General features: G+C 45.3%; 1 protein-coding gene across 16 annotated transcripts in view; it reads left to right on the top strand.

Moving 5' to 3' along the window:
- Positions 1-11795, top strand: part of Sox5 (SRY-box 5) — a 938356-nt gene that overhangs the window by 907944 nt on the left and 18617 nt on the right. For all 16 annotated transcript variants that reach the window (XM_029478841.1, XM_029478851.1, XM_029478846.1 and 13 more), the window contains one exon: positions 2611-2756. In XM_029478841.1, coding sequence (XP_029334701.1) covers positions 2611-2756 — 146 coding nt within the window. The remainder of the gene's footprint in view (positions 1-2610; positions 2757-11795) is intronic.

The following is an 11795-nucleotide window of genomic DNA, read 5'->3' as shown; positions in this document are numbered from 1 at the left end:
CAAGGCAAGGCAATGCAAGGACATGGGTGAAGGGAGCCAGCAGGGGAAGAAAGACATCAGCTGAGCATGCTAAAATGACATTGGACGGACACAGGGAGCAAACCCATGCCATGGCTGAACTCTGTAACATATGGCGCGGCTTTCAGAGTTAGCAGACCAGATACCAATTTTAGAATCTAACACAGCGTTACTACTGAAACACAGGGTCTCCAAAAACAATGTTTATTTCTGAGCCAGCACCTATTTGAACCTCACCGACCCTCCCCACGGCTGAAAGGCCCTTGCCCCACATGGGTTCAGTTCCTCACCTCACCATCATTTACATTCCCCGTCTATCCATATTAGCTGTTTTCCTACACAGTGCTATCTTGGCAGTCTGTAAAAAAGCTTAAAGAATTCATGCTTTTATTCAACACCATGTGCTAAACCGTTTCAAATATATTTGTGTTCTGGGGAAGCTAAACAGACCATAGAGAGACTAAATAGAGTATAAAAAGCATACATCGCCAGGTTGAGTAGAGACAGGGGTCAGGGGCCAGGACAAGCAGATTGGTCTTCTGAAGACTGACTAAACAAGCACACCCAAGCTTATCACAGAAGGGCTGGATTGCTACCCGGAGTTCGGCAGGTCGGATGCACTGGGGAATAACACGTCGAGGGGACTGTTCACGATGCTGGGGAGAGTGTCACTGAGAGCGGGTCTATCCTCAGCAACAGACATCCACCCCAAGCAGTCCTCAGTGTGAACATCATGTGTATTTGAAGCAGCAGTTTGTTCTTTGGATCGATTGCAGTGACTATTTCTAAAAAGCACAGCAATCACTCTCGGTCCCCTCCCCCTTCTATGACCTCATCTGGGACATACTTAAGGACCCAAGAAGATGGGAGGACCAGGACTAGCCTGTGACAAGGAAAGCCAGGACCACCGAGGAACCAAACTTTACCAGTCCTCACCAGAGACGTACTACGTGGGACTCCCTTCAGTACTCTCAGGAGAATTTTTAAGCAGCGAGTGAGGAAATATTTGATGAGTTTTTGGCAATCAGCAGGTCAGACAGAAGAGCTATGCAGTGAGGGTGTGTAATCTGACATGATTAGACAAGGCTCTTTAGTACCAGAACATTCATAATGACACAAAGAAAGAGTATTAATAACACTTTCGTAGCAAGGCAGCTAGCCATTTTATATTTCCTTTCTTTAATCTTAGTGTTTTTCAACAAATCGTGGGATTTAATAGCGTGTTTTGGCAGATTAGAGGATTTATGGCCCAGATGTTTTTTGTTCTAAAAATGGATTAGGGTGTAAAGTTTGCTGGAATTCGTGGAACATGTTGAGGCAAGCCGGTCATTTTATGTGTGATTAGTGCCTGCCTTCTGTCTCACAGTCCCTCCATCTGTCACAGCTCACCAATGGATCTGGTTAGATTTAGCCTCGTGTCACAAACAAGTCCCTTTTCTGGGCAATTTCATATTACAGATCCATCTTAGGCCATTTTATGCCCCACTTAAAAGATAGGGAGTGAGCAACAGAATATTAGCCACCCTTTAAATAGTTGCAAAATGCACTGTTTCATTTTTTTCTCAATTCTCCACTATCCTAAAATAATGTTCTGTACAGTAATGCACAGCAAATAAGTCAATGGCCAGCAGCTCCACTGGGATCAAGTTAATATCACCTTAGCCCCCTCACTCAGAGTCCTTTTAGACTATTTTGGCAGATACCTTGACTAAGCCTGGGCCAGGGAGTTTTATAGCCAAGCCGGCCATTGAGACTGAGTTAACAGAGGCCATAGTTAATACTACCCATGATGTCTTACTGATTGCAGGTTCTTGGTCATATTGTGTGCTTGAAGTCTAGTCTCCTCATGCCTAGGAGTTTAGACCCACAGGAAACCACTGCCACCTGTAGATCATGTTCACAGAAAGTGGATTTATGGGGGTGGGGGGAGTGCTCCTTCCAGTCAGCTAATGACTTATCCCGGCTGCCACAGACCTGATTGCACTAGCCATACACTCTGACCGAATTTTCTCATACTCTGAGAGGCCTGGGCACTGCAGTTGCTATTACCAGCGCATAGATCTTAGAGGGCAACTGACTGAACCTCTGCGTTTCATATTTTTAAACTTTGGAATGCTCTAGGTTTGAGGCTGAAAAGATGGCTCAGTGGTTAAAAGCACGGGAGGCAAGTTTGGTTCCCAGTAGCCATCTTGGTTCACAGCTGCCTGTGACTCCAGTTGCAGGAGATCCAAGGACCTCTCCTGGCCTATGAGGACATTGCACACATACACACACAGAGACATACACACATGCAAAAGCACATGCATGCATGCACAGTTCAAATCAAAATCAATCTTTAAAACATTTGCAGGTATAAATTTGTGAACATAGTGAGTGTGTCTTTCTACTGCGGATGAATGTGGTATTTTCATATATGACTGCTTGCTCATTCATTCATTTAGCATGCGTTCCATGAAGACATTAGGAACCCTCAGATCCCTCAGAACCCACCGTCTCCTCCTCACCTGCACCCCCAACCAAGTAATGGTCATACCAAAAATCAGCTTCTCCCTCTGCCATGCACTTGGTACATCTATTGTGTCTTGTTCCCAGGCTATTTAAATGACCACGATGCTGTCACCAAGGCAATCCAAGAAGCTCGCCAGATGAAAGAGCAACTCAGGCGAGAGCAGCAAGCGTTGGACGGGAAGGTGGCCGTGGTGAACAGCATAGGTCTCAGCAACTGCCGGACAGAAAAGGTCAGTGGGGGCAGCGGCTTGCTCTCTCTGAGTGGCTGTGAGGAGCACTGGGATGCCTTCCTTTCTCCCATGCTTTCCTCCTACTGTCTTCAGGATGATGGCCCCTCCTTGTCACCTCCCCCACCCACAGGGAGCTCTCAGGGGCCCATCCAAGCATTAGAACACCACTGTGCATCCCCAGACCTTACTAGGGATGAACACAGCCGTTTTCCCGGCCAAGGGTGTATTAAAACGAAGTGGCATTTGAAATGCTGCATCTGAGGGGAAGTTTTGCCTTCCAGAGATGCTTAGCTCGTACTTGGGGATCAGCTGGATTTGAAAAACACGGAATCTGCTCTAGTCAGCCTAAGCTTGGATGATACCCCGGCTCCTAAGCCTGTCATAATGTTGCCACTGTCAAGTGTTAGGGACTGCAAACTTGGAAAGTTTTACTTCATCGTGTCGCAAAATAGGCTTTGACCTTCTGTATTCTACCCAAAGCCAGCAGAGCTTCTGGACTAGCCAGAGACATGATGGCTTCATGCCTTTATATTTGCATGTAAGCTTTGTTTTGCTTAGGAAAAAAAAAAAAAAAAGATGTGACCATAGCATCCCTGGAGTGGTAGACTTCTTAAGGTAGTATCTGGATGAAAATGTTGAGCGGTGACTGAGTCCTCACCATCCTACTGATGCTGTAGGTGAGGGGTCAGGGTATGGTCAGCTATTTATCAGTGGTCTACATTTCTATCCTCCTGAGGCACAAAGAAGCCCCACAAATCTTCTCTGAATGAGCAGCTTACTCCTGCCAATAGCTCTCTGGGTCTCCATGTTTTACATGGCATTAGGTGGGTAAGCACCCTGAGTGGGGTGCAGGTGAACTTAGGCCGTGACCTTTGCCAGCTGTTGTAGCCCCCCAGGCCAGCAGCACTCACAACTCTTGTAGCCTAAGTGAGACTTTGGGACCAGAAGGGACAGCAGAAAGACACTCAGTGGCAGCCCTAAGAAGGAATGATAGCAAGCAGAGAGGGATTTATATTCAAATATTTAAACATTCTTGAAAGAATGCTCCAGCAAGAAACCCTTTCCCCTGCTCCCTCGCAGAAATGAGTTTAACACTCGGCCAGATGCTAACGCAAAGTGACGGGAGCTATTCCTCGCAAGCATAGCTAAATTGCCACTATTTGTTAAGCGCTTTGAGTTCAGCTGTGGATGCAGCCGTTGGTTGCATTCCGTGAACATCTGTAACAACTCTCCCCGCCCATCACCACCACCTTGTTTCTAATCCTCCAAAGCAGAGACAACTCTACCTATCTCTCCCCCCTCAAGTCCCCTCCCTTGTGCTGGCTGGGAATTGTCAAATGACAACCAACCAAATCCTTTTGGACAGGAAGCCTTCATCCCGAATTCTGTACACTTGCAAAATAGGTCTTGTGGTTGGATCCGGGAGCCCATTAAACGCACTTTGATGGTATGGAAATCCATCTTCATGAGGTTCCTGAAGCCCCTAAGCAGCAAGCTGTTTAGCTGTGGTTACAGATCAGTCATTCACATCGGAGGGCAATAATCGTGCTGACGGCTTGTGAGGCAACAGGAGTACATAAAATAATCCAGCGCCCTCCACCGCCCGCAAAGCGAGTTAATCTTCGCTAATGCGGATCAGCTGTCGCTCTCCTGCATGTGCCTGCACTGGCTTCAGGGACTCCATGGTCTTCCCATGAAGCAATGGCAATGCAGCTGCCTGCACTCACTCCAGTCCAGGCTTATCCACAGCACGGTGGCCTGGCTGACACTTCTCATCCACATCCATACCCATGAGCATTTGACTTTACCTCTCTGGCTAGTGCCTCTGGCCTTAGTGGCAGGCATGGCGTTGTCTTTGTGGGGGGAGACACACCTTCAACTTCCCTCCCTCCTTGGTAGTTGTAACATCTGTATTTTAAAATATATTTTTGAAGCAATAACCTGCCAATGCCTGTTGGCCAGCACAGTCACTGTCACCACCAACCACCTCATTGACCAGCCGAGTCACCAACAGCAACCTCAGGGTCATTCCTGATTGGCTGCAAAATCTTCTTAATGCTTCTATCTTTTTAGATTTCTTCTTATAAAAAAAATTATAATTAGGTAGCTGGTATGTGTGTGAGTGTGTGTGTGTGTGTATGTGTGTGTATGTATGGTGTATGTGTGTATGTGTGCTGTGTGTATGTGTAGTGTATATGAGTATATGTGTATATGTGTGTGTATGTGTGTGGTGTATGAGTGTATATGTATGTGTGTATGTGTCTGTATGGATGTGTGTGTGTGTGTGCTGTGTGTATCTGTATGTGTATATGGTATGCATGAGTGTGTATATGTATATCTGTGTGTGTATATGTCTCTGTGTGTGTGTGTGTCTGCATGAATGTGCATGTGTGTCCAGGTACCCACAGAACCCTGGAACTGGAGTTACAGGGAGTTGTGGACCATCCAACTTGGGTTCTGGAAACCAAACCTGGGTCCTCTGCCAGGATGAACCATCTCTCCATACCTATAACTCATTCTTGAACTTATGTTTTTATTTGTTTTGAAGTACAAATATTAAGTCATGAAAACTAAGCTTGTCTGTCTAATGTGACAGTTTGACACATCCTTTCTATAAGAGGAGACAGCCAGAGGGTATGACTCAGCTTCCTTATGGGACAACATCCTGGCAGAACCCTGAGTGTGCTGCTGTGCTTGGCAGGAGGTAGCATAAGGCCCTCTGGCTGCCTCTGGCTGTTGGACAAGCCTGAGTCACTTCTGTACCGATCAACCTATGTCTCTGTAACCTATGGGAAGATGACGATAATGCCAAGTTTGCATCTTTGAATAGGTGATTAACCAGCATTCATACCTACTGTGTGTTACCGACTGTCCTGTGCATTGGGGGCTTGGTTTTGAACCACAAAATGTGTAATCTCTTGGCAGTTTAGTTAAAATTATCAATCGACTAATTGCGTATTATTGTGCATGAGTCCAGACCCCAGGTTGCTTAGCATGTCCTATCAGTTATTTATCTGTGAAGAGACAGCTGAATACTTGTGCTTCATGAAGAAATGTGACCCTGTTCCTTGTTTGTCTTTCCCTACTCTCTGACCTCGTAATCATACTGCTGCATCCGTGGTCAGTTCACGTGAAGCTCAGTGCTTAGCTGGAGCTTTCCTGTTACGGTTCTTGAAGAAAGGCATCAGTGGAATGTGGGACAATGTGCTTTCACAGTTTCTGCTAGCATTTTTCTTTTCCATGCCATTTGAAGTCCCCAAAGAACGCTATTTGCTACCTTAAGTAACTGTCCCTGGGCTGGGGAGATTGTTCCATGGTCACCACTGCCTGCTGCACTTATAGAGACCTGTCCTGGTTCCCAGCACACATGTTCGATGGCAGCAGCTTGGAACTTCAGCTCCAGGAGATCCACCCTTCTTCTGGCCTCTGAAAGGCAGCTACATACATGCATACACATGTGTGCATGTGCACACATGCACGCGCACATGCACACACACACACACACACAGAGTCTGTGATAAATAGAAGGCTAAGGTAAGGCAGAAATATGAAAGGTCTAAGGACAGAGCAGAGGGGACTGAAAAGGACAAACTCCAGCCTCATTCCACACATGGATCCACAGAGATGTCAGGTGACTGTCCCCAAGATCCAGAAAATTAAAGTCCTGTGCCAGAGATCTGTTCCCTGGTATGCACCAACCTTGAGCACGGTGACTCTTCCTCACGTATGAAAAGCATGGTTGTCCCAAGCAGAAGGTCTCGATTCGACGTAGCTGTAATTGGCCAGCAAAAACAATTAGAGGTGTGAAGACAAGGACGAATGTCTGCCGGGTGATATGTACCAAAACACATCATGAAAGTCATTTTTACTGAAACACATTTTAATTGAAGACTTCTAAAAGATTTTTTTTTCACTTCTTTACTTTTCTTGGAAGTGTTTCAACATACCCAAGAACTGTGTGTGTCAGGTTTCTTGGAAACTCTGGGACACAGTGTTATTTATAATTGTCATCTCTGGTTAATTATAGACTGATTGTATATTCAAATAATGCTATCTTCTGCCACAGATCTCTGCTACAGATGACACTGCAGCAGAAACCCCGGGGTCAAGGGTGGGAGGGAGGCATCTCAGGTAGGAAGAGACAGGCGGTTGGAAGCTGTGCTTCTTTAGCACAGAGAGGGCATAGTCTACACCACAGGCAAGTGGAGAACAGGCTCTTGGTCTGGACTTGGCAGTATCTGTGTACTGTAAGTTGTAAGAGCCGAGCTGTGCTGATCCCGCCAGGCAATGGGACCACAACAGAAACTTAAGCACACACCTGAGAGGTAAAGCTGACCAGAAGGTGGCCATATCATTTCTCTCCTTCCAAATGTAGTTTTCCTGGGAAGGGTGAACCCCATGCTGTTATGTCTTTTTGGACACATTTCTCAAGACACAAGAGGAAATCTAAGTACAGGAACATACACAAACGGCGTTTAATCACTACCAAACAAGTGTGTTCAGCGGCGAGGTTTGCTCACTCTTGATCAGCTCTATGACGTCTGGGTTGGAATCTCTGTGCCTCTCTATTTTTCCCTCTGGGTCACAGAGAGTTGTTGTATGTACACTAAACCATCTATCATCCAGGTTCAATGAAGGGTGCACTTTCTCTTTGCTAAACCCATTCTCTGCTCACATGGTCCTCTCTGTCTGCTAGCTAGCTTCCACAAACATCCTGTTGGCTAGAGGTGGGTCGTATGAATTTAAGGGAACTCCTGGCCAAGAACAAGCACACTACTTTACGTTGGCCACAAATCCTTTTCTTAATGGAATTAGATAATATCTTCCTCCCAAGATCAAGGATCACTTTGAAATCAAAGGTGATCTTAGTAGAGTAAAAAGAACTGTCAAGTAGGCATTAGTTAAAAAAAAAATCAACAGTCAACCCAGCCACACCATATAGATGCCCTTGGCGGTCTCAGCTGCTTCCTCTATCAGGCTGGGCTCATCCTCATGTCCCCTCCCTGCCTTTAGCTCTTCCAACACTGCACACCCAGGGCCTTATAGCCCACCCATGACTTACAAAAGGTCAGTAAATCAAAGCAGGGACACAGGGACATTGCTTGATGATAGGTCAGAACCCATGCTTCTTCCTTGCATGTTAAGGCAGACTTCTGTCCTTCTGTCCTTCTGTCCTGCTTGTCCCACGTAAAGCGTGTAAAATAAGGAAAGTAAGCATGAAAACATAGGCATTTATTTCTTAAAGTTGAGAACATATTTACCAAACATGGTCTACACTCCCAATACTGGCAACATTTACACAAGCTGGGAATCAGGGTACTATGCAAATGGCTACTAGGAGAATACTTTTGAAGCTCAAGAAACATCCTTGGCCCACTCGACAGAGTGAGGTGAACATGGTGAACAGTGCTGTGCTTGTTTGAAATAACAACTCACTGGAGAGCAATGGGAGGGAGTCAAATTCACCAGAAGCGCTACCAAGAAGACACAGGGCAACTCACGCAGGTTAATGTTACGGGCGCACTCAATCTCTCCTCTCAAGAGCTTCTTTCCCACTGTTGCCAACCCCTTTTCTCTCCCCTTAACAGAATAACAAACCAGAAATGACAGTGACCAATATAGACTTAATACAGGTGTTTAATAATGAAAAAAAAAAAGTGTGGGTCTTGAGAGCATTAGTTACAAATGACAGTAAGTGCTTCCCATGGCACCCCAGTGAAAATCTTACATCCATCATTCCTCACGGACGCTTCGCCAGCCATCTGATGGATGGGGCGAGCAGAGGACGGCGCTTCAGAAACTGACACAGCGAATCTAGCAGAGTTATCTGATACATGCTCCTTCCTAGAGATAAGGGAACAGCCTGTGGGATCGGAGCAGGGGGGCTTTCCTCTGAAGTAGTGAGCAGGAAGGAGCACAGGAGCTCTCCATTCAGTGGGAGATGCTTCAATTAATGGTCTCTAGATGGCTGTTGTAAATATTGCTGTGAGCTAAAATGAATCAGGGGGGCCAAATTAGGACTGTATTTGTCAATTGTTAGAGAATAGCTTTGCAAAGGAGGTAGGCATGGCTGGTAAGCCCTGTGGAGGAGTGAGGGAGAGCCTGAATCTGTAAATCAGGGGATTTCATTAGCTGTGTGTGTGTGTGTGGGGGGGTGTAGTGTGTGTTAGTGACAGAGAGATAGAAAATGTGCATGTGGTGTGTGCATGAGAGGTAGAGATAGCAGTAGAGAGAGGAAACAGAGATGAACCTGATCTGTGCAATCCTGTGTTTAGAGTTTGCCTAGGAACCAATTGAAATAACAAAAGTAACAGAAACAATTACATTTTTCATAGGAAAGTACATGTGTGTTGCCTTAATCTTTACATTTGTATTTAATAACTTGGTGACTTTCACTAAAAGACACATAAAGGTCCAAAAGTGAAGACTCACCTTTTTCCTGATGGTAGTCTCTGTCCTCTGCAAATTAACATGGCCTGGGTAGGGACCTGCCACTTGGGCACATGATCATTAATGAAACTTGCCCTGGCTTCTACGCATGCACCGCCCACTGAACCTCAGGTTTCCCTTTTGTTCTTCATTGATAAAACCTTCCTATTCTCAGCCTCTTAGCCAGCGAACCCTTCTTATGGGACAGGAGAGGGAAGGAAGAAAACCCTTCAGTGAATATTATCAGTGCAGAACAGTCAGTTTTCAAAAGACCAGGACCAAAAAAAAAAAAAAAGGCAAATCAGTATTATGTCATTATCTGCCATCCATCATCTCTCATGCCAGCCTTTCAATAACTCAGATCGACACTCCTGACAGGCTGGTGCCAGGTCCAGCGGCTGCGTGTCTCAGGGAACGGGGTGCAGAGCATCCGCAACCTTTTGTTCCAGACGCTTTTCTTCTGCATCTTTTCGTTTCTCCCTCTCTCTCCCTCTCCCTCTCCCTCTGCCTCTCTCTCCTTTCCGGGGCTATTTAATTGAAATACACGCCGAGTTTACAGACTGCAGAGATCAGCGCTGTTTCCTCCAGCAGTGGTAACTATGCATTAAACATTTTGATTTGTTTGAGTTTGAAGTTTGGTCCTTTTTTGCCACTTGCTTCATGGAGTTTGTGTATATTTACAGCCTCTGCATTTAATGGCCACATGCCTTATTTCACAGATGGCCAGTGGAAGGCTTTCTCTTTCTCTTAGTATAGCCTGCACTCCGTTTTGATACATTTGTCACTGTGCCACTACATGCAGCTAGCAAGTGCCCACGCTTGGTGGGGAGCAATTATGGTGTGAGTTTTTAAGGAGCTTTTTAAAGGGTTTTTTTTTTTCAGTAAACTTTTTATGGTTTAATTTCCAAGCCTAGAAAAGCTGTGCATGTTTTCAAACAGAGAGTCTTGTGTTCTTTACATCATTCTGGTTGGAAAGGTTAGGGCAGAGTGGCCCAATAAAATAAGGCTCCTAGGGTGTGCTCCACTGGGTTGTCAGAGGGACTCCCACCCTGCCATCCTGGTGATGGAAACTGCCTCTTTGTTTTAGGGGATGAGCAAATGTTAGCCATCACCTTCCTGGCAACATTATGTAGAGAACATTGTGGGTATCATAAGAGTATGTGAGCCGGGTGTGGTGGTGCACGCCTTTAATCCCAGCACTTGGGAGGCAGAGGCAGGCAGATTTCTGAGTTCAAGGCCAGCCTGGTCTACAAAGTGAGTTCCAGGACAGCCAGGGCTACACAGAGAAACCCTGTCTTGAAAAACAAACAAACAAACAAACAAACAAACAAACAAAACAACAACAAAAGACTATGTGAAGTAAGACATAGATAAAAAGGATCTATAACAAATTGTCAGCTGTGTCTGTATCAAGGGACTATAATTCGCCTATGTAGATTCCCTAAAATTTGTGTGAGTAAAGACTGGCTTTTGTTGCTACCTCTGCAGCCTAACCTATCAGGAGTCATCTCCTCTTCCAGTCCATCCCCTCATCCTCTTCAGAATCACATTCTTCCTTAAGGTGCTTTCACAGGAAGATAAGAATGAACACCCATGTGTGTAGTAGATACAGTCTCTATGGACCTTTTAAAGATGATCTTGCCAATGTGAAGTCAAACCATTAGGAAAACATTGAAACATTAACAAGTATGGCAAAAGATGCCATAAGCTCTTTACAGACACAGCTCCCCCCTCTCTTACAGGTGAGAAACCCTTGCTTATGCCCAGGAGCCTTGGGCATGGTAACGGCTAATGGCCATTCCTTCGTTTTTTTGTGCTTTCACATTTCAGGTGTTCTCATACACAGTCTTTAAAAGAAGAGGAAAAAAATAAGATGACATTTGAGAAGCCGGGAGGATGGTGGGATCAGTTTGGGGACCTCCATCCTTTGACATTGAGTTTAATCTCTTTTTTTCCAATGGACCATCAAGGACTTTAGGAAAGCACCTGGTAGCTGTGTGCTCCGCTAGTACTCCTGTGTTGGGACTGGACGTGCATGAGCAGAGGCCTTAAAGCTTGAATCGTTCTATAAGTGTAATAAGCCAGCATCCCTGCTGTTAGCATACACCCCAGAGTCATCTTTGTTTCTCCTGGCCCCTCTCTCCTCTTAGCTCCTCCCTTCTCTCTCACTGGCCTCTCTCCTAGGGAATGAGAGCCATAACACTAGTAAGAATGTACCCAGTCTTATTTACAATGTATTCCAGCTATTCTGATAAAATATGGAGTGAAGTTTTTCTGTTCATTAAAATGAGATTTTTTTAAGTGTACAGCCCCATCTTTCTTCACCTAAAACTACCAAGCATAATTGAAAAGTGAACTATAACCATAGTGAGCCTGTTCTCATTGATCAGACCCAGCATTTCCGGACCATCCCCCAAGACTCTAGAAAACAGCCTAATTCAGTTGATCCAACTGAAGTAAGTACCGGCTACTCAGGTCACATTTGTAAGAATGCTGACAGCTTTATGGCTTTTACTCCATGCAAAGGAAAAAATTAAAGTGAAAATACCAGTGTGCACCCCAGTGACTGAGCCACCCATTGTTTATAAAACAATTATTGCACAGCATTCT

Source organism: Mus caroli, chromosome 6, assembly GCF_900094665.2.
Source record: "Mus caroli chromosome 6, CAROLI_EIJ_v1.1, whole genome shotgun sequence".
In the NCBI taxonomy this organism is placed as follows: Eukaryota; Metazoa; Chordata; class Mammalia; order Rodentia; family Muridae; genus Mus; species Mus caroli.
Note: the sequence above shows the minus strand (reverse complement) of the source record. Positions and strands in the feature narration are given on the sequence as shown.